Raw genomic sequence first — 23,283 nt, 5'->3', positions numbered from 1 at the left:
TTTGTCTAATTTTTGTGATTTGTAAATTTTTTTGTTGCTATCTGACTTTTTGCCTCTTTTTTGTTTTGTATTGTTTGTCACATTTTTTGTCATTTTGTTTCTCACTTGATAAACTGAGGCTTAATATTGTTGAAATTTAACTGATTTTTCTTTATAAATTTCAGGTTGTTGATAATATTTTGTAAAAAGATTTTTAGAATGTACTTTTTTGCACTAAAACAAAGGAAAGGTTTGGAGTTGTGGTTATTTATAGGTTATTATGCTGTGACTTTACTGGTCCCTTGAGATCAAATTGGGCTGAATGTGGCCCCTGAATTAAAATGAGTTGGACACCCCTGGTTTAGAAGCATAATCAGAAGAACCCCCCGTTTAGATCTTTACATTTCTACTACCTTTGATGTGGTTTAACACATTTGGTCTCAGATGGAAAGCTGAAATCACACATGCGCCTACTTTACACCGCCCTGAGGGACGTGTGGGAGGCGATTCTCTCAGTATTACACATTAAAAGTTCCTCAAAGATCTGCACTGTGCTTTTCTTTAAGTCGAGCATCACAGTGGAGGAGGGCCAGCACGGTTTTCGGCCGTTTCTTTTCAGCGGGACATCCCATTGAATGAGAAAAGCTGCGGAGGAGATGCTGGAGGGAAGAAGGAGGCGGCGGGGACCCGGCTATTGTTCCAATGAGAACAAAGCTGAATGCATAAGTAATGAGGGCCCGGTCCCACTACGACACTTTAAAACATCCCGACCGCTTTTTGCCCCAAAAAGTACAAGCTTCCGAAGTGTTTTTCCACTATGAATGGGGCTAAAAAGGGAAAAAATATAGAGCAACGGCCGGAGTCAGGAGTGATGCCCTCCGCTCCGGGCTCCAAAACAAGTCACTGAAGCTAGTTCACATGCTAAATATTCAGATATTAGGGTCTCTGGGGAATAAAATGGAATAAAAGGTTTAGTCACATAACAAAAGGGCATATTTATGAAGCGAAATATCAAGGGTAAAAGACGTCGGATGCGAGCGGCAGCCGCACGTTAGCGCATCCCCGGTGGAGGTATTGTTTAACTAGCATTAAAGTCCTCATTATTAGCTGCCCCGCTCACTGCCGGGACTGATCTCCGGTACGGCGCTAGATTTATGTCGTAGTCCCCGGAGAGGTGGACTTATGTAGGAGCTCGGAGCCTAAAGTTAGCAAACCTCTAAAAACATTTGAGTTTTCAGGGCTCCCTCGTGACAAACAGGGGGAGGCGACGTGGTCTCTTCAAGATGTGTTAGCTCCGCGGTGGCTAGCGCTAGCCGGATTAGCCATTAGCGCTGCGTAGCATTAGCGGCTAAACGAGGGCCGACCGTCCGGGAGAAGCGGCCGCCGAAAAGGTCAACTCACCATTGGAGAGATTGATGAGGGCCGCGTCCTGCGAGGTTTTCACTTCTAGCCGCAGGGGCTGCTGCTCCGAGTGCCGCTGGATGTCTCCGTTCGCGTCTCCGATGGAGAGGAGCCGCACGCCGGGGAACACCGAGACCGCCATCTTCGATCTGGAAGTAGAGACAGCAGCAGGTCGGTGGCGCTCACATCCAACCACTCACCGCTCTCTGCTGGAGGCAGGCAGGCAGGCTGGGCATCGGCGGAGGAGCCCGCTGCAGCAGCGCCACCTGCCGGCTCGCAGCAGGGACTGCGTAAACACCGTGGAGCTGGGGGGAGGATGCGGCGTACGTCATGACGTCACATCTACCGTCCAGGAGCTCCTCATTTGCTGATATATTGAATCTTTCAAAATAAATAATTAAATAAAATAAATCTGTGGATGTTCTCAGTCATCCAGGTCATGATAAGTCTCAAGCAAGCATAAGTTATGGCAACTGGACTAACCTCGTGTGAGTCGAAAACGTTTCACCTCTCATCCAAGAGGCTTCTTCAGTTCTGAAAGCCTGGTGGGGAGTACCAGATATTTATCCACCAGGAGGGTGGTGGCAAAAACAAGTGGACAAAGACCCGAAACCAACAGACTCGTTAGGTGTTAATGTGAGTCGTTAGCCTTTGATGGGCGGTCGTTACCCCTCCCAGCCCTCTAGGAGGGTGGTTGGGGGTCACCTGACTGCAAGTGGGACAGATGGCTGCACCTCTGTTGGTTTCGGGTCTTTGTCCACTTGTTTTTGCCACCACCCTCCTGGTGGATAAATATCTGGTACTCCCCACCAGGCTTTCAGAACTGAAGAAGCCTCTTGGATGAGAGGTGAAACGTTTTCGACTCACACGAGGTTAGTCCAGTTGCCATAACTTATGCTTGCTTGAGAATTAAATAAAATACCTGTCTGAAAATAATTAAATAAATAAAACACCAATCTGATGATAAATAAATGAATAAATAAAAAAACTATCTGATAATAAATAAATAAAATACCTATCTGATAATAAATAAATAAGTAAAATACCTGTCTGATAATACATAAAATACCCATCTGATAATAAATAAATAAATAAACACAATATCTCTCTGATAATAAATAAATAAATAAATAAATAAAACAAAGAAAGAAAGAAAATACCTATCTGATAATTAATAAATAAATTCATAAATTAATAAAATACCTATCTGATAATAAATTTTAAAAATTAAAAAATAATATATGGAACAATTCACAAAATTGTCCCAAAGTTCCTCATAGATGCAACTATAGAGAGAGAGAAGGTAGAAATTGGTGCATAACATACATATGTATTATATTAACATACGTGTATTAATAAAAGAAGAATATATGAAGGAAATATCAGGAGAAAACCACAACCAGACACAAATTAATGTAGTAATAATTTAATGTTTTCAAAATGACATAGTAGCATCTTAAGAATGAGCTAACATGATAGTTTACATTTGGAATATTAATTTAATTTAAAACCAAAGATATTCAGGTTACAATCACATAAAACACAGAAACACATCAAACCTTTATATTAAAGACAATCAAATCAGAAAATAATCAGTGTTTTTTGTCTAAAAGGATGAGTCCATTAGCTTAACTTTGTGTTGACAAATCAGTAAATGAATGGACTCATTATTGCAGCTTAGTGAATTTTTTGTTTTCTAAAACTAAGATGCAAAATTTATACAAGACAGCTTCAGTGACAGAGATAACTGAACTAATGCTAGTGTTTAATTGTTAATATTGGATCACTAAAGTCATTTAAAGGTTCCTTTGTCTCCAAAACTGAAGCCTTTTGCTTTTTTTTTTAAAAAAGAAAATACCAATGCAGTAATGAAAAAACTAATTTTTTTTTGCTTTCACAGTTCTGATTTGTGCTAGAAAGTTGTAGAAAAGAACAAACACATTAAATTAGATTGTTCCAAGCAACATTCATAAACAGAAATCTGGTATCTTCCAGTGTGACTTTCATGGATCTCCTTGTCATCAGATACAGACGTTTTTCATCCACCACTGTTGAAAGTGTAATTCTACTGTAACTGAGTTGTGGTTAAAAGTATTTAATTTGGTCATGAAGACAGAATTATGGCATTAAGGTCTGTTGTGTAACCATATGAACATATATATAATTATAATTGTCTTCAGCAGTGTTGTACGTCACAGAAATCCACATCGGAATGATCTTTGACTCCTTCACAATCCTGCAAAAAAGAGAAAAAAAATGTAAATAAATTTAGCTTGCTGGGATGAGTCTTGTGCTCTAAAAGACAGCAGGATAGTTGTTTAGCAGCTGCAGAAAACTATTGAAAAAGTAGCTAAAGCAGGATTATTCCAGGAAGAGAGGAATGTCGGCACCTCAGAGGAGGACACATGACTTGGGAGGCCTGAACGGGTTGTCACTGGAGGGCACGCCGGTGAGGAGAGGGTCTTTGTGGGCATTTTGCAAACAGAAGGTCTTCAGTTCTGCAGCGGCCTGAGAAACCTGAATAAAACACAGAGATGAGATGAGTTTACAGCAGCTGATTATAGCCACAATCCACTCAGCTGGGGGCAGGTACACTGAGCTAAAATGCAATCTAACACAGCAGTTCTGCCTTCATGAAGGGAACCATGCTGAGGTTTTGATGTCACTGCCTCAACTCAATGCTCATTATACAGCCTGGTGTTTCCATTATTTTGTCCAATCCTTTTATATCAGTGGGGGAAGAAACAGAAACAGCTCTCTGGATAATGCAGAACATACTAAGCTTCATTATGAGAAGGATTTTTTTTCTTTTGTAGGTCTGTTGTACTGGATTGTGTTGGTTTCTAATAAACTGACCACTGAGTGCATTCTTGAGATCACTCACTGAGGATATCCCAGTCTTTAAATTGGTATCTTCAAAGTAATAATATAATTAGGGATGTCCGATAACCAATATTGTCCAACTCTTAATTTCCGATTCCGATATCAACCAATACCGATATATGTGGGCTATTTTACCCTCCTGTTGTCCTCATTCACGGGCACCAAAAAATATTGTTTCCTTGTCTGAAAAAAATCGACAAATTCAGCAAAAAAATTCTCCAAATTTCTGAAAATTTGCAAAACCTTCAGGAAGAAAATTCCAATAATTGCTTAAAAATTTCTCTTGAAAGTTTCAAAAAATGAGTAAAAATCTTCCAAAAAAATCCTAAAAATATCTAAAGTGATTACATATATATCAGTAAAACTTCTAGTATTCTCTTAAGAACATTTTTAACATTTCTTTTTTCCCCCAAAAAAATGTTCAGAGATTTCCCAAAAAAGTTGAAAATGTGGACATCAGAAGTTTCACTGTGAAAATATATTTTTTTTCCACATTTTCAAACTTTAGAATGGGTCAAGTTTGACCCGCAGGACGACACAAGGGTTAACTAATTTAAGGTAACATCACATATCTCCTGTGGTGGAATTAACACATCATGCCTAGTTTTATTTCACAATAGGCAAAAAAAAAAAACGATAACGATAATGACCGATACTACATTTTCATGCCAATATTGGGCCAATAATGTTGGTGGGCCGATAGTATCGGACATCCCTAATAATAGCAGATGTATAATAATGGTCCCACTCCAACCAGTGCTTGCAAGTGAAAACATGATTAAAATTTAGTTTTCCTAATTAAAACTATGCACCTTTTCCCAAACTTCCTACTGCTACATGTGCAAGAAGTAAAGCCCCACTAACAGGGCAATTATCTGTTTATATTTTGTGAACACTGCAAAGAAAAACCCTACCTATGCCACTGGAGCAGCTAGTGTTAGGTGCTTTTTTATGGCCTTTTTAGAATTAAGACAGGAACTAGCTCAAGTATCCACAGCTGCTTTAGTTTCAGGTGTTAAAAGAGGACTGTTTAGGGTTTAGTGGGACCAAAAGTCTTAAGATAGTAGAGGAAAGACACTGCATTTTTACAGAATTCAAACACTTAGTTATTCAATGTTGCAGCGCAGCTTGTTGTAAACTGTTTCTGTGGCTTTGGAGGAGCTTTAAGTCTGAGAAAAGAAACCTGATGAAGTGATAATGATGGGTCATCTCAGCTTGAACAGTAAAAAAGCTGCATCACAAACTGGGAATGTGAAGCTGAAAGTCATTTATCAAGCAGGAAGTGGCTAATAAAACACTCCTAATTAATGATCAAGCTTGATTAAAACTGTGCACTAAAAATCCATTTTTTTTCACTCTGTCTTCATCCAGCCACCCAGCCTCATGGAGCTGCAGCATAAACCCCTGGAGCGCTGCTTCAGACGAGTCCAGTTTCACACTTGGAAGAACAAAGAGTGAATCTCAGAGGCCCTAAAACTGCTGCACTGCTTCCTGTGAGTCTCTGTGGGGAAAAACCCAAACATCTCCGGTTCAAAGCCTCACTGATGTGACATTTATACACCACAATCTGTTGGACAGCATCCCCAGATAATAATCTTTGTCTTACTGGATTAGTTATTTTTTTTCTTTTAATAGCTACACTGTAAAAACTGACAGAAAAAAATCCTTAGTTTTTTTTTTCAGGCTTTTTGTTTATTTTCCTTAGTTTAGATGTTTTGGGTTGTTTGTTTTTTTTAGGTTATTTTTGTTAGTTTCATAGGTTTTTTGTTTATTTTCCTTAGTGTCATACTTCTGTTTTGTTTATTTTACTTACTTTTTTCCTTGAATTTCCCAAAAGGGATGAATCAAGTATCTGTCTCTCTATCTCTAATTTTTAACATGATGTTATAGAAGAATTTTTTTAGTTATCTTCTCTTTCAACAGTGACAAATCCTGCACTTACAAATTGTCTCCATCTGTAACAGAAAAAACAGGCTCTATTTTAAAATGTTCCGGGCTGTAATTTCTTTGTGTTTGATTTTCAATCTTTACAGCGTCATAAAGTCGAGTCTTTGGTTTGTTTTTTGCTGTTTGGACTGTAACTAATCACGAGAAATTTTTGGGGTGAAACTCATCTGTGATTTCTTTATTCTGGGAGCTCCCCCCGGCATGGACTCCCAGCTGAAAACTAGTCTGTTCTAAAATAAGTAGCCGGCCAACAATCACACCAGTCACACAGCAGCACAATCAACAAAGCCATCAGTGTGCTGCTGTCGCTGAGAAAAGTCTGTTTTCTCTGCACACCAGGGCGGTACACCGCCAATAACGTCAACATATCTAACACTAAAACATTAACTACATTAGTTTGGTCTGAGTTGATGCCATTTTTGAACATAAGAGCATTAATGAGAGATCATTTAATGTAGTTTACAAACAAAGAAGACTCTTTTAGCAGGATTTAACAAGAATTTAGAGAATACAGAAGTGCACTGAAATGGCAAAATATAATTAATGTATATTTGACAGATCAATTATGCTCCACATTAAAGCTCAAGATGCGCAAAAGAGCAGATGTTGAGATAAAAAAAAGTGATCATTTGCCAAAAAAAACATTACTTATACAACCAGTTTTATCTGTACTGTGCCACATCCATGAAGTGAAAATACATAGAACTTTATGTCAGCAGTGATGGCATAAGTGCATCGTTGTAAAATTTTATTTGTTTTTGGTCATTTTAGAATAATTATGACCAAAAAGTGTTTGCAGTTTATAGCATAATCACATATTTACATTACAGGCAATATTGATTTTTGGTGTTTAGATTCTAAACAACTTGACTTTTGTGTGGTTTTTATATATAAAAAAAGAAATTATCTCTTTACACAAATATCCCGTGAACTATAATAAAAAAAATATAACCATCATGAATGGAATCAAGTCATTTTGATGCAAAATGAACATTTCAAATGCTGCAATCACTTTTTTTTTGCATTATTTAATTTAAATTAGTCCTTTAAAGCTACTTCAACCAGATAAAACAGCTAGATTAGTTACAATCTGATGTACAGACCAGGTCAAATAATGTAAAGACAGACCAGTAACTGCCCCCAGTCAGTTTTTTTGGTACTTTCTGTGTGAAGCTGAGTGTTGTCTGCTGTTACCTTGATCCTGCGGACGCTGGCCTCCAGTCGAAGCTGCTTCACTGCCTTCTGGGCGATCACTAAGCTGCTGTTGGCGGCGCTGTTGTTTGACATGACTGAGTCCAAATGACAGGGAGAGAAAGTCCAAGTCCACAGTCACACTGATGTTCAGCTCCAGGCTGAGAGAAAACACATGCTCCAGTGAACGCTTTCAAAATAAAATGCCTCTTTACTAAAATAGGATCGGATTTAGTTGAGATTTTACACTTAATCAGCAATGCTGTGAGATGAAATAAAGGAAACATATTAAAGTCATTATCAAAACAATGCAACAATAAAAATATGTTAATTACACATGATATTAATTTTATTTTCACATGTGTTGTTGCTATCACTATAACAGCAACATAAACTTTAGATGACACATAATAATAATAATCATAATAATAATAATAATAAGAAGAAGAAGAAGAAGAAGAAGAAGAAGAAGAAGAAGAGGAATGCATATTATTATTATTGTCATTTTTATTATTTTATTTTTAGTAGTATTTTCATTACTATTGTTGTTGTTATTTTTGTTATTTTAATCATCATTATCCATTTAGTTTTTTAAATAAAAAACAATATGTGTTATTTGAAAAAATAAAATAAATAAAATAAAAAATATTGAAAAAAACAAAACAAAGTAATATGTTAATCATCATCATCCCATTTGTTTTTAAAAAAATTTAATAATGTGTTATTTTTGTATTTAAAATAAAATAATAATAATAATAATAATAATAATAATAATAATAATAATAATTATTATTATTATTATTATTATTATTATTATTATTATTATTATTATTATTATTATTATTATTATTATTATTATTATTATTATTATTATTATTAGTGGTAGTAGTAGTAGTAGTAGTAGTAGTATTGTTGTTGTCATTATATTTATTATAACAATAATTACTATTATTAGTAATAAAATTATTATTATCTGAGACACCTAGCAGGTCAAATAATTTAAAGACAAAAGAATAAATAAATTATGATAATCATTATTATTAATACTAACAATAATGATTACAATTTTTATTGTATTCTTTTGTCATAATAATAATAATAATAATAATAATAATAATAATAATAATAATAATAATAATAATAATAATAATAATAACAGTTAATTTAGAATAGAAGGGCAGATGTTAAATGTTATAATTTTACTATAACTTCCCTTTTTTCATAAGATGTTTCTACTTTTATTGATTTCAAGGGACTTTTATTTTATATTTCCACATTTATAGGCTGCAAACATTGTTCATGTTTTTCATGTGTTTGTTTAACTTTATTCTGCTGCTTCGTTAATTTTGTTTTTGTTGTTAAATAATTTTTTTTCTTTCTATTTCTTATGTGTTCCTGGCTTGTTCTGAAGTTTGTACCTGAGGTTCAGTCATGAGCAATGTTCCCTGTAATTTTTCAGTCTGAGTGTGAGCAAACACACAAACTCCCTGAGCGTCCCTTGGACCACTGTGAGCAACATCAGACATGTGCACTGTGGTCACACCAGCATCACATCCATTCAAGTTACATGGTTTATTAAAAGAATCAAATTACAGCATTTACATTTCTGTTAAAACACTTTGACAACAGGAGCCAGTTGAAGGCTGCAGTGATTTTAGTGACACTACAATGTATAAGAGTGAAGTTATTGAATATTTGTCTCTCTTTACTGTTGCAGCGGTTTTGCAAATTGCAGACGGACCCTGTTCACTCCATAGACACCAATGTTATTCCTGTAGCTTGAAAGACAGCTACTTTTGATAAAACTGGGCTTGTAGCACATTGTCTGCCTTGCAACAATGGGAAAGAGGCACCATTTATGTTTTGACAACCTATATCTAATGAGTTATTGATGCTGGAAGTCCCAATCTGTGAATATCTTTCCAACTTTACTGAACTTGGGGCCACTACCACCTAAGGAGTGATATATTTAATTTTGAAAAAAGCATTTAGCCATACTTAAAGCTTTAAGTGCTTTATTAACACGGAACTAAAAATTTTGTATTGTTTTATTATCACAGGTTCTGTCTGAAAAGAGGTGGCATCATTTTAAACAGTGAAATCAAACTAACAAAATGTAACGACCAACCAGTGTGTAATACTGGATTCTGCAAAAACATAAACAACTTTTTTAAAAATCTAAATCTTATCTTAACACAGTTAATGTATTAACTTATTTTTGTGTGTATGCATGTATTTATTGATTTATTTAGTACTGTTAACATATCAGAATTCTGAGTGAATTTTTCTTAAGATAGGCAAAGGCCATTTATTGATTACATACAGGCTGTTAAATGTTTATTAAAAACTAAAAAGCATTTAAAAAAAAAAACAACTTAGGCATTTATTGAGTCACTAAAATACTGTAGAGTACAGACCACATCAGCATGATTATAAGCATCCTCTGGTAAATTAACAACCAGATACTGATGTCTCTCACCATATGGACTTCAGGAGATGATTAGATGATGATAAACTGTGACCTACTGGTTGGATTCTCTCTGTTCTCATGTTTCTTACATGTTTGTCCCCTGACAGCCGGGTCCTAATGTTTTTAGAGCAACACACCATACTATGACGTTTTTACAATGATGGTTCTACTATGGAACCAGTTTGACATGTTCAGGTGTTCTTTGTGTGAAAACTCAGAGATTTCAGGGATCAGAAGGTGGTTTTCAACTTTCTTTGTTAACTTTCTGCTTCAACTTTAAACTAAATTTCCTTGACTAACCCCACCCTCTGGACTTCCAGGAAGCTGTGTTCCTATTGGCTGTCCAGGTGGCTGCTTGGTGTTATCAGGAACACCTGAGCAGCTCAGTGTCTTCCTGCTTTGTTTAGCTGCAGACAAACATTTCCTCTGCTTCTCTTCACCAGTGAACTGGGTTTGGTTCTGTTGCTTCAGTTTGTTCTTTAGGCGTTGGCTTGCAGCTTCCAGCAGTAAAATCATCTTTAATGTGTTTCTTGGTGTGTTTTAGGGCTTTGTACTGGATAGTTGTCTTGGTAAATGTGGTTCTTTAGCCACAGTTAGCACATGGTGCTAATGTGTGCAGTGATTAGTGGATTTGGTACAGCTGAGTTGTGTCTTTATCTTGGCTGTAGTGAGTCTTTAGAGGTTTCTGGTCAGACACATTCTGTATTCTTGTTTGAGAACCAGCGTTGGTTGTCCAGAAGGTAAGAGTTCCTGTCCTGATTCTCTGTTCTCAGAGGTTCTCTGGTAGGCTGCAGGAGACTTTAGCGTTTGGGTTGTACTAGTTTGGTTTTTGTATGGTTTCATTTGGATGACTATCTTGAGGCTCCTCCATGTGGTTTAGTGAGGTTTTCTGGAACAGTTCTACAAAGCAACCTGCAGCAGAAGAGACTTTGAGAGTTTTTAGGAAGTTCTGGAGAGCAGACTTTAGAGCAGCAGAAACATTTGTCAGCAGTTTGAGCAGGAGAAGGTGAGATTCAGAGTAGAAATGAGACAGAAACCTTCTTGACCCGTGTGGTGAGGTCCTGTACCAAGAGTTTGAGCAGGTTGTGAAGAGTCTGTAGTTCTTTGGTCTGAAAGCACAAGAAGAGTCGACTCATTAAAGGAGAAAACAGGAGATATTGTTGGTTCTTCTGTCGCTCTGCAGTTTCCTTAGACTGAATATCAAATTTATATTTTAAATGATTTCCTATGTGAGCCCAAGAAGACTTCAATAAACTCCCTCCATCCCCTGAACACAACATATTTTATTACCATGTTAAATCTTTTTTTTAAATGTGTTTTTGAGTTTTAATCATAGTTTTAGCATAGTTTTTTTCTCTTTGCTTGTTTAGTTTTGTCATCTGTGTAAAAGGTGCTAAACAAATAAAGCTGAATTGATAAACTGAATAATTGACTAACTCATGATTGTGACAACAGAAGTATTTTCATTGTGATTTAAGGGTTTATTTCATTTTTAAGGTTGGGGTTAAAATCTTGACAGAAAAACAAGATTAAGGAAATAAACTACATAACAAAAAGCAATTAAATCAAAGGAAAAAAATTTAATACAATAACACTTTTAAAAAGTTTCATTATTAAAAAGATTTAAGAAATTTAAGATGTCATTTTCTAATTAAACATTTAATTTTTTAATTCAATGTTTTGTCTTTTTAAAGGTTTAATAATCTAAATAAATGTTTTGCATTTTTTAAAATGTTTAATATTCTTCTTGTTTAATTGTATTTTTTAAATGTTTAATTATGGAAAATATTTTATCTGTAATTTTTAATATTTGTATTTTAAAAATTTTGTTTAATTTCATAATGACGTATTGTATCTTGTTGAATTATCTAATTCAATATTTTGTCAGACAATAAAGCTTCAAATAGGAATTAAACAGGAAATACAATGAAGCATTTAAAAAGAAAATTAAACATTAAAAGGTGATAAAACATTTAAAAAGAAAAACCTTAAATATTTAATCGAAACATTAAATATTGGGAAAGGAAAAAAAACTCAAACAAGCCGATAAAACATTTGAAAAAACAATTAAACATTAAAAAGACAAAACACTTGGAAATCAAATCAGACATTAGAAAAGAATAAAAGGTGAGAAAAAAGCAAAACTAAACGTTTAAGAAGAATCAAACTAAAGACAAAACATTTGAAAAGACACCAGTTAAACTTTAGAAGATCAAATTAAACAGAAGAGACAATAAAACAATCAAAAAGAGCAAAAACAGATAAAGGTTTTAAAGCGTTTTGTAGTCTGAAACGAAAACATCAAGTTGTTTCTTCAAACATTTCCTCTTTCTGTGTTCTTGGTTTGATTGTGGACAGATTTACTAAGAACTTATTTAAGAAAACTGCTTTCCAGATAAAGTCTACTAGTAATTGAAGGCATTTATCAAACTAATGTTACCTTCTGATCTCCACAAACTTTACTGTTCAGTGAAGAGAATCAAAGTTTGTTGAGGATTTCTAAAAAAAACCCGCAGGTGAAGGTCTGAGAAGAACTCAGATGGATGATCTAAATGTGAAATCAAGACTCATGGTCACAAGTTTTAAGGCTTCTGTTAACCAGAAAGTTCAAACTAACAGAGAAGTACTGAGAAACTTTTAAAATTTCAGTCCTCAGACTGTCTGAAGGTTCAAACTAACAGAGAACTACTCAGGAACTTCAAGATTTCAGTCCTTGGACTGTCTGAAAGTTCAATCTAACAGAGAACTACTGTGGGACTTAGAAAATTTCAGCCCTCAGACTGTGTGAAAGCTCAGGTCCTGAGGACTCGGGAGGTGTGGAGGCTTTGGAAAGTCTTGGAACTGAGGGTTCCACCCTCCAGCACAAAGGCTGAAGTCCAACCTCCTGAGAAAAACGGTCGAGTCGAGACTCGAGTTAAAAAAAAACTCGAAAACGACAAAAAATAGATGATAAATGCGCAAAAAAAAGAAGAATTAGTATCTGAGCGTATAGCTCAGGGGATAAGAAGAGAGACTCCCAAGTGGAGGGTCGCTGGTTCAAGACCCGCCACTGGCAGTTTTCTTTCTTTGTCTTTGTCAGGATTTTGATAAAATTTAAGAAGTGTCTGGTCTTGAACCAGCGACCTGCAGCTCCATAGGCAAATCCTTAACTCACTGAGCTACAGATCAGATAAAAAGAAATAAATTCGTCGTCCCTTTGACATCGTAGTTGGTGAAGTGACCACATGGGTGGAGCCAAGGCGGAGTCTGGGTGGAGTCAGGGCGGAGAGTAGGCGGGGAGGTGGGTGGCGGCCTCCCCCCTCTACTCCCCCACCACCCACCACACCTTCCCCCGCCCGACGAGTTCTTCGAGTCTCTACGAGTTCTTCAAGTCTCCATGGGTTTTCCCCAGTTTCTGGAGTTTCCACCAGGTCCGAGGCAGAACAAGTTGTCATGAAGAGGTGTTGAAGTCGGCCAGGATGGACTGACTTTTTACAGCGACTAGAAGAAAGACGACTAGAAGATCAGGTCTTTAACCACCATCCATAAAATCCATGGAGTCGCTTCCGGGAAATGAAAGGAGGTCAACTTTTATCAACCTCCATCCAGATGTTCAACTTGATATCTTTATTTGGAGATTTTTAGCACCACAAACCTTTAGTGTCACACTTTATTATCATTTATTAGGACTTTAATGGAATCCACCAACAGATTTAGTTTTTGTTGACAAACTTTATTCTTGTCATCGTGGGACTGCAGTATTTAAAACTCTTCCTTCTATTTGACCTCATGTTTATTAGTTTTAGTGGAGAACGTTATTTTAGTTGTCAATTAGTCTCTTAAAAACCAAGTAATAAATTGGATCAGTAAAGAGGTTTAAATTTCTTACTTTATCACATTTTAAATATGACAAAAAATATAAAAATAAAGCGTCTTGAGACAATTTGACCTGTAATTGGCATTATATAAATAAAATTGAATTAAAATTGTATGTATCTTGTAATGTTGGAGTAATTCAGCCATACATGTTGGAAAACACATTTTCTTTTCCCATCAATCTGTTGATTGTTTTCTCCACTAATTCATTTCTTGTTTTGGTTTATAAAATGTCAAACCCAAATATATTCAGTTTACTGTCATAAAAACCAAAAAGATTTACATTCATGATGCAGGAATCAGGCAGTTTTTCACTTTTTATCTTAGTTTAATCAGAAAGATAGTTGATAATGTGTGAATTGTTGCAGCTTGTGAGCCATAAAAGGTTTTAATCTTTGGGGCCGAGTGTCAGAAAACATTTAGAAACCAACATCAACAAAACACTCAACAAAGATTTGAACATCATTAAAGGGAAATCCAACTTTTGCATGACAATGTCTAATTAAAGGACATTTATTTCCAACATAAATGTGTGATATTCATCCTCTGGAGCTTTCTCTTCACATCGTCTTCCACCTGGACTGGTTTGGTCGGGAGCATGTGCAACAAACATTTGAAAAAATGCACTTTAACATCAATGAATGACACTGAAGTTTAATCTCTACATAAATGAGACTGAGTCTGGATGTGCTGCTCTGTCATTAACTCCTAAGTTTAGGGAAAGCTCAAACAAAAGAGGACAGTTCAGATAAGACTTGAGAATGAGCTTATTTTGAACAAACATCTCAGACTTTCTGAGCTTCAGCACCTCTAGCAAGATATTTTAACAACAAGCAACTCAAGAGATCCACAAGTTGGAGAGAGTTAGCTTTAGCTGAGCCAAAGAACATGTGGGACGCTAACCTAGCAAACATTTCAGACTTTTCTCTGTGAATTCTGAGAAATAATTTACTATTTAATGACAGAGCTACACATCTTAACTCAGTCTCATTAAAACAGACTCTAATTCAGTGTCATCCATCCATATTAAAGTGCAGTTACCCAAAATGTTTGTTGCATGAGCTCCAACAAAACCTGTCCAGGTAGAAGGCCACTTTGACAAACAGGAAGTGGAAGATTCCAAGTAGATTTATAGAAGGGGGAACCGGACTGTACTAAGTGTGGTCGAGTATAGAGGGGTGTTTTGTGGGTTTTTAAGGCTGATAATGATTATTAGTGAGACATTTGGAGTAGATATTCATTTGCAGTAAATGAAAGTATTTAAAATCTTGGAGTTAAACTTAGAAGAACACAAACTCTAACAGAAAACTTTGTTGATACGTTTTTGTTTTGTTGACAGATGTTAAGTTAAAGGAGTTTTATTCGTGACGTATAACCAATCAAATCAGTCCAGAAGACAGAGCGACCACAGGTAGATAAATGTTCAGAGCCATTTTTAAATTTATTTATTACCGTAAATTAGTAAAAAATAAACTACTGATGCGGCTGCACAGTGGCGTAGTGGTTAGCACTTTCGCCTTGCAGCAAGAAGGTCCCTGGTTCGCGTCCCGGCTTTCCCGGGATCTTTCTGCATGGAGTTTGCATGTTCTCCCTGTGCATGCGTGGGTTTTCTCCGGGTACTCCGGCTTCCTCCCACAGTCCAAAAATATGCTGAGGTTAATTGATTATTCTAAATTGCCCGTCGGTGTGAATGTGAGAGTGCTTGTTTGTCTATATATGTAGCCCTGCGACAGACTGGCGACCTGTCTAGGGTGTCCCCTGCCTTCACCTGAGTCAGCTGGGATAGACTCCAGCCCCCCCCGCGACCCTAGTGAGGATTAAGCGGTGTATAGAAAATGGATGGATGGATAAACTACTGATAATCAGTTAATCAGTCAGCCCACAATTACTACAATTCTACAATGTATGTCTCTTTCCTTAGACTTGTTATTTGTACAATATACGATGTATATGATGGTGTTTTTTCATACCAAAGGCTCTACTATGATGTTTTCTAAGACACATACGATGCTACTCTGGTTGTTCTGGCTCTGGGCCGCTGCACTCCTCCTCTGTTGTTTTCTGGATTGTACTCAGCTGCATGCCTTCGTCCATCCGGCCTCCGTTGACTCGTCCCGCCTGCCGTCTCTGGAGCTGAAGCTGGATTGGAACAGACCAAAGTACAGTCCAATCACGATGCCAGCTGCCTCTCAAAAGGCTCCTTCATCTGGCAGGTGGCGCCACTTCTTCTGAGGGGAAGCTGAGCTGGCCTGACAGAACTTTGGAGATGTGTTCCAGTGGTTGGTGGATGTGTGGGGAGATAGAGAGGGACCTTTGAATTGTTCAGAAAGGAAAACAGGGAACTCATTGGTAGTTTTAGTTTAGGGTGTTACTGTGGTGTGTTTTTGGGTTTTAAGAGGTGAACAGGAAGAGTTTTTTTCGTATTGATTGTCTTTTACTTTGTTCCTGGTTGGAATGCCCATCAATGTCAACATGAAGTTCACTTTTAGTTCTGTTTATTTATTTTTATTTTACTAACACACATTTGCTTTTAACCCCCTCACATGTTGTGTTGTTGTAAACTTACTCTTTCAAATAAATTCTCATCTAACCCTCTGGAAACCAGCGTTTGGACTGTTTTTGTGTTGCTCCTCACCTACTGACAGCTGTGGACTAAAGGCTATACTGTGACGTTTTTAGAGCCACATGCTATACTATGATGTTTGTTGGGCGACACGCTATACTATAGGCTTTTTTAATTGACATATTACTGTGACTTTTTTTTGGTTTAGTTTTTTTGGGTTTTTTTAGCAACATATCAGAATTTGAACAGTTTTAAAAGTTACAACACTTTTACTTGTGCAATGAAATTATTATTCCATGGCATTTTTTTAGATGACATATTATACTCTGATGTTTTCTTGAATAACATACTATTTTGACAATATACTGCACTATGACGTTTTTTGAACCACATATCATACATGACAATTTTAGGCAGCATCCTATCATTTTGCGCTTTTTGAACCACATAATAATCTATGTTTTGTTTTTTTTTTCTTGCCAACATGCTGTACTATGAACTACAGGCCATACTATGTTATTCTTGAGTAAAGCATACTATACTTTGACATTTTCTGAACTACATCCTATACTATGGCGTTATACACAGAGTGCTTTGGTTACATGTTGATTTATAATCTAGATTTTTTTCTGTTTTGTTTTTTGACGGGATTACCACAGACCTGACCATGAACACCATCGACACCCACCTGAGGGAGACGCTGCATAAGATCTCAAGGCTGCTTGGTCGTGGTCTTTCTGGCACGTACTCTTCCAAGATGAGCCAGGCAGTTTAACACTGATGGAATGACACCAGGTCTAAGCCGACAAACTTCCAATTCCTCCTCAACCCATAGTCTCTGGGAAACCTACATGGAGTAAGAAAAGTAGACTGACAAGTAATTAAGTCTGTACACAACATATTAAAAAGAAATCATGCTAATAAATGAAGTACAAAGAACCAAATTCGCCAATATACTGGAGACCAGAGCTATTTAACTTGATAAATATAACCTTGTTTAGTAACATTTCAAGTATTTGAGAGCAGTCCTAAAGAACTGCCTGTAATCCCAATCATAAAATGGGTTTGGAGGAAGAACATAGATGGTAATCTGGATATACATGAGTTAGGCTTTATAACTACTATTGGTAGTATTGGTGGTAGTAATAGCAATGCGACTACTACTAGTAGTACATTTGCTGCTGCTGATACTGGCACTGCTACTACAACTTGTAATACTATTACAAATGCTGATACTACTTCTACGACTCTAACAGCTGTTTATACTACTACTGCTGCTTGTACTTTTAGTATTACTACTACTGCTTGTACAACTATACTACAGCTACTATTAATCGTCTGGTATTTGGTTGTCAAGCTGCTAGCTCGCCTTACAGTTTGCTATTGGCTAACTAGTTAGCTCTCATAGACTGGAAGCTCTCAACAAGATTTCATCATGAAAAAAGAGCCAAAAACTATTCTTACCTATGAAAAGTCATTCCAAGTTTCCTTGTCTCAATCGTACGACGTAGTGTGTAATTGTATGCAGCACAGTGAGACGGCATACTTGTTGTTTCCGTTTTCACGCCGTCTACATCGACGGAATGCACTGAAACTTTTCCCCCACTAGCTTAGCCTCGCTGTAGCACGCAGCTCAAAGGGGCGTGTCCTATCTACTCATTCATATCTATGACAACAACGGTGGCTGCACATAAGGACGCCTGACGTCGATTAGCTGCATAAATACGTATGTGAATCGCATCATTGGCTGCAGCAGCCAGTCACCGGTCACTCACTGACTCACATTGAAAAATAGCACAGAATGAATTGTGACTTGTTTATTTTATTTACAATTTAGGTTGGATTTTTTTTTGTGCGCAGCGCAGATTTTCTGTGCGCGGAGACCGTGTCAGCAGTGCGCAATTGCGCACGCGCGCAGCTTAGAGGGAACAGTGGTCATGAGCTGTAAAGAAGAGAACCACCGCTGGGGGCGCTGATGCAGCATTCTGTGTTGTTTAACCGCCGACAAAATGGAGGAAGAGAAGAAGAAGATGGCAGTTGAAAGGTCAGGCTGGAACTGGTTCCGGAGTCGCTGGGGTCACAGAGAGGGGCAGAAACCTGAAATACTTCCAAAATGCTGCTACGAGTGAGTACCTGAAGTTATTAATTAATTTACCTGTCGGCGTTAATCCCACCGTGAATGAGTTTTATGTCAAACCGGTGGTGAGTGTTGTTAAGGTCGTGTTAGCCGGTTAGCTCAGCAGCTTGTGTAACGTTTGAAGGCATCACCTCTAAACCCGTCATCTAAATACACCCAGTAGAACCAGCCACATGTCACTTTGTCTGCTTTTTACACTCGTTGCTTCATTTGACTACAGCTCAGCATGTTAACAAGTGTTGTGTGTACATGAGACAGAAGTGTATTTAACCTGACGAACATCGTGTTGTCAAGAAGTTTAAAAACTCTTGAATGTTTGAAATTAATACTAAAATATATTGCACTTTAGTCCAAAACATGATCAACAAATCTTGTGGGCCAAATTTCTAATTTGTTTGTAATTTCAACATACTCAGAACAATTTTCTCTCTTTGCAGGATGTTGCTCACAACCAGCTTCTCATCCCATAATATCTAAATGTTTAATATACTGTTTGTTACATAGCAATAATCCCTATTTAATGTTGTTTGAATTGGATGATAAAAATAGAACAACCATATGTTAAACATCTGTTCAGTCAGTGACAAACGGGTGTTGAAAAAATCTTCTAAAAATGTTTTAAAAGCATGCTTTGGTTTCTTAAAGATACTAAATCCACACAAAAATGTTCAATATTGTAACCACAAACAAGAAGAAAGGTTGAATATTTTATCCATCTCGAATGTGTGAAAGTATAGTCATAAAAGCTTTGTTTTGGAATATCACACGATATGTCGATTTTAGAATTATCTCTGAATTAAAATGGTGCGTTTCTGTCGTGCTGAGTTGGACATTTTTTTGAAAACACATTTTTTAAATCATCTATATAAATTATATTCCGCATTAGTTTCCCTTTTATAATATACTTAGATGAAAAATACTGGTTACACAAGTTGACATGAACCAGTTGGACGACCTGATCACGCTGCTTTTACACTCAGGCAACTGTTAGTTGAATAGACCTTTACGGAACATAAAATTCACCCACTGAAGTCTGACAAAATTAATTGTTCACAAAAAAATAGTGCCATTCTAGTGCTATTCCACCAAATAAATGCAGTCATGCTCACCTATTTTCTGTGTACATAAGGCATGAATAGTTCCACGGTGAGAGCATGAGTTCTGTTTGTACTTACTGTGACATGACTAAAATGAATAGAACTCCCAGCTTTGTTTTATCTTCTTGTCCAGTACAAGTTTTTTGTGTTTGTTTATGTCTACAGTATGTTTCTCTATTTGCTTATACACTTTTTTTTTTTTTTTAACTGTTGTAAGGCTAGTATGATATTTATTCCCTTTCACAGGCAAAATAAGCTGGCATTGTTGAATAAAATGTGAATAAACTTTGCAGAAAAAGCGAAAGAAACTATTAGGAGTTTAAGTAAGAAGCAGGTGGACTTTCTTTTTAGGTTCTTGAAGATATTTCACCTCTCAAAACCGAAGAAGCCTCCTGGATGAAAGGTGAAATATCTTCAAGAGCATAAAAGAGTTGCTTTTTACTTAAGCTCTTAGTATTATCGAGACCTGGTTGATTGAATTTCTACACAGACAGCTAAGAAAACATCGTTTTGTTCTGTGTCCTTCAGAGGGCGTTGCACATCGGAGGGTTGACACTGAAACGCAGTAGGTCCATCCATCACAGTCCTGTATGGAGAAACCCTCTAATACCCATAGTGGTGGAGCAGACGGTGAGTGGCATGACTAGAACTGTGCCCGGTCTTCAAAAGAGAGGCAAAATATATCCCACAGGAAGTTTGATTTAGGTTTGCCATGTCTAATTAAAAATGAGCATGAAAACGGATAGATGAAAAATTGGCCTTGTGGCTGCTTCAGTATCAAAAAACTAGTGCTTTTAACAGCACTAGATAAGATGATTTTGTTGATTAAGATTCAAAATTCTCATCCCTTTATATTTTTGTTGCAGGGCAGAGGAGAACGAGCATATGACATCTACTCTCGCCTCCTCAGGGAGAGAATCATTTGTGTGATGGGTCCTGTAAGTGTCTGCCTGGATGCTCCTTTCTCCCCCAGCATGTTTACAGAATGATTTCTAACTTGCTCGTTCTTTCGCCCCTCTGATTAGATTGACGACTCTGTAGCCAGTCTGGTTATTGCCCAGCTGCTGTTCCTCCAGTCAGAAAGCAACAACAAGCCCATCCACATGTACATCAACAGTCCTGGTAAGACAGAAGCACACAGAAGGGTTTAAAGTTAAATCAGCACTGCTTTAGTTTGCAGTTCCCTTTAATTTTCAAATCCAGCATTCATTTTTATTCCATGTTTTCTGTGTTGTTTACTAACCCAACTCTAATCCATGCTAATGTGATCTTTTTCTCAGCAGTAGAAGCTAGATATTTAGCTGCTGTTACTGCTGACCAAGAGGACAAAGTGACTGATGGAAAACAGTCCAAAGAATTAGTCTGATCCTGATAGTAGGAGGTAGAGTGAGACATTCAGTCAAGGCTGAGAATGGGATGAAAAGATGGAAAATAGAAGACATAGCTTTGCTCTACACATTCTGTAGGAAAACTGTTTGATGATATTAATGGCAAAAACGAGAGATAAAACGACAAAAACAAGACACAAAATGACAGAAATGAGACACAAAACAACAGAAAGGAAACAAAATGGCAAAAACAAGACACAAAATGACAAAAGACATAAAGCAACAAAAACAAGACACAAAATGACAGAAATGAGACACAAAACGACAGAAACGAAACAAAATGGCAAAAATAAGACATAAAATGACAGAAATAAGACACAAAACAAGACAAAATGAAAAAACGAAACAGAAAAAGATTAAAGACACAAAATGACAAAAACAAGACACAAAATGACAAAAACAAGACAGAAAATGACAAACGAGACACAAAATGACAAAAACAAGACACAAAATGACAGAAATGAGACACAAAACAACAGAAAGGAAACAAAATGGCAAAAACAAGACACAAAAGTTATGTTTGACATAACAGATCAGCGTGGTCAAAAACACAGCTTACTGACCGATCAGTTATCTTGAAAAAAGGAGCTCAGTGTGACAGAAAGAGGCTTTTAAAAATAAAACTATAAAGGGAAACTTTTAAAGAATTATTGGAATTTTCTTCCAGAAGGTTTTGCAAATTTTCAGAAATGTGCAGAATAATTTTGCTGAATTTTTGGATTTTTTTCAGACAAAGAAACCATATTTTTGGTGCCTATAAGTGAAGACAAGAGGAGGGTTAACTATTTCTAGTGACTGCATGTGCGTTGTAATTCTGGGTAAAATGATCCTCGACATGTCTGAATAAAATGAGTAGAACTGCTGGATGACTCCCTCCCTCCTCCTCGCTGATCCAGGCGGTGTGGTGACAGCTGGCCTGGCCATCTATGACACCATGCAGTACATCCTCAATCCCATCTCCACCTGGTGTGTCGGTCAGGCAGCCAGCATGGGCAGCTTGCTCCTGGCAGCAGGAACCTCCGGTATGAGGCATTCACTGCCCAACGCCCGCATCATGGTCCACCAGCCCTCAGGAGGCGCCAGGGTAAGCCGGTCTCAGCACCCATCTGGAATCGACCCTGGGGCAGTTAGAAAGTCTCAGTATCAAAGTATGGAACCACGGAAATAATATTCAGCTTTCTGTGTCCAGGGTCAGGCCACAGACATCGCCATCCAGGCCGAGGAGATCCTGAAGCTGAAGAGACAGATCAACAACATCTACGCCAAACACACGGGGCAGCCGCTGGAGACCATCGGTACGTTAACAGGTCTTCATTTGTAATCGAGTAGTAAGATGGGACACGATGAAGTGAAGGAGTCACCGAACAAAAACATCCATCCATCGTCTATACACCTTAATCCTCATTAGGGTCGCAGGAGCTGACTTAGGGTGAAGGCAGGGGACACAGAGTCAAACAATCACACTCACATTCACACCTACGGAAAGTTAATGTGTTAAATATCGGAGAAATGGGTCCGATAACTGGGTCAGTGTTTCTAGCTCTTGGGGTGACCAACAGTGATGCCTTTATAAGCTGCAGTAATTAGTTTTAGCAAACAGCTGCAGACCTGCTGGTAAATAAACACTCATTTCTGTCCTCCTTTAGAGGGCGTCATGGAAAGAGACCGCTACATGAGTCCTATGGAGGCCCAGGACTTCGGGCTCGTCGACCGGGTCCTGGTCCACCCGCCCCAGGCCGGCCAGGACGAACCAGAACTGGTGCAGAAAGAACCAGCGGCAGCAGCAGCGAGTCCCTCACCTCAGCCAGAGTCTGCAGCTCCAGAGCAGGCCTCCCCGGGGACAAACCCCCCATCCTCTTATAAACCTGAACCATGAACTCACCACAGCAGAGCAGCCACAGATCTACAAGCTCCTCCTCAGGTCCTGAGACCAAGACCCAGCCTCAGCAGTGTTTCTCTGTTCTTCAGTAGGTCTTTCTTCCTCATATTTAACACATAAATCAGCTCCATGTCCAGGGATCAGACTGGGATGTCTTCTGATGACAGGATAGGTTTTATAGTTCTTCATTTCTGTGGTCTATGAAGTAAAAGTCAAAGAAGCGACTGTAAAGTAGTCAGCAGTCAACTCTGAGTCCACACACTGGTTTGTTTAGAGGAGGGAAGCCTGTTTCCATGACAACACCACGTGTTTCTGTAGCTACCTGTTGAAGACGTCTACTGTAGAGTAAAGAAAACCTGTATGACCTGTATTTGATAACTCATATTTGTAATAAATATGATAATTTTGACCACAAAACACAGAACATGCCTTTTCTTGATCCACAACTGTCTTACATGTAAACAGTGCCTCACCCCAACTTTTAAAAAGTGAC

The 23,283-nt window shown here is 37.5% G+C and overlaps 3 protein-coding genes and 1 long non-coding RNA gene across 4 annotated transcripts in view; 1 reads left to right on the top strand and 3 right to left on the bottom strand.

The window, feature by feature from the left end:
* carm1 (coactivator-associated arginine methyltransferase 1) overlaps nt 1–1,604 on the bottom strand; it is a 30,608-nt gene extending 29,004 nt beyond the window's left edge. The window contains exon 1 of the mRNA XM_023279956.3: nt 1,381–1,604. Within this exon, the coding sequence (XP_023135724.1) occupies nt 1,381–1,522 (142 nt within the window). The 5' untranslated portion in view covers nt 1,523–1,604. The remainder of the gene's footprint in view (nt 1–1,380) is intronic.
* A 1,186-nt stretch (nt 1,605–2,790) lies between these two features.
* si:dkey-204f11.64 (uncharacterized protein LOC100537752 homolog) lies at nt 2,791–7,556 on the bottom strand. Its single transcript, XM_055005019.1, has 3 exons — nt 7,405–7,556; nt 3,771–3,897; nt 2,791–3,616 (listed from the first exon to the last, which is right to left on the bottom strand). Exons 1-2 carry the CDS (start codon nt 7,495–7,497, stop codon nt 3,772–3,774), a joined length of 219 nt encoding a protein of 72 aa, XP_054860994.1. The 5' UTR covers nt 7,498–7,556; the 3' UTR covers nt 2,791–3,616; nt 3,771.
* A 5,648-nt stretch (nt 7,557–13,204) lies between these two features.
* On the bottom strand, nt 13,205–18,279 carry LOC129347570 (uncharacterized). Its single transcript, XR_008599744.1, has 3 exons — nt 17,754–18,279; nt 16,978–17,136; nt 13,205–16,037 (listed from the first exon to the last, which is right to left on the bottom strand). It is a non-coding gene; the product is annotated as an uncharacterized LOC129347570 (long non-coding RNA).
* Nucleotides 18,280–18,281: 2 nt separating this feature from the next.
* Nucleotides 18,282–23,214, top strand: clpp (caseinolytic mitochondrial matrix peptidase proteolytic subunit). The gene is made up of 7 exons (XM_023284573.3): nt 18,282–18,414; nt 20,052–20,153; nt 20,390–20,461; nt 20,549–20,645; nt 21,808–21,995; nt 22,101–22,206; nt 22,558–23,214. Exons 1-7 carry the CDS (start codon nt 18,403–18,405, stop codon nt 22,785–22,787), a joined length of 807 nt encoding a protein of 268 aa, XP_023140341.2. The 5' UTR covers nt 18,282–18,402; the 3' UTR covers nt 22,788–23,214.
* The last annotated feature ends 69 nt before the right edge of the window (nt 23,215–23,283 follow it).

This window comes from Amphiprion ocellaris, chromosome 19, assembly GCF_022539595.1.
Source record: "Amphiprion ocellaris isolate individual 3 ecotype Okinawa chromosome 19, ASM2253959v1, whole genome shotgun sequence".
Classification (NCBI taxonomy): domain Eukaryota; kingdom Metazoa; phylum Chordata; class Actinopteri; family Pomacentridae; genus Amphiprion; species Amphiprion ocellaris.
This window is presented reverse-complemented; position numbering and strand designations above follow the sequence as displayed.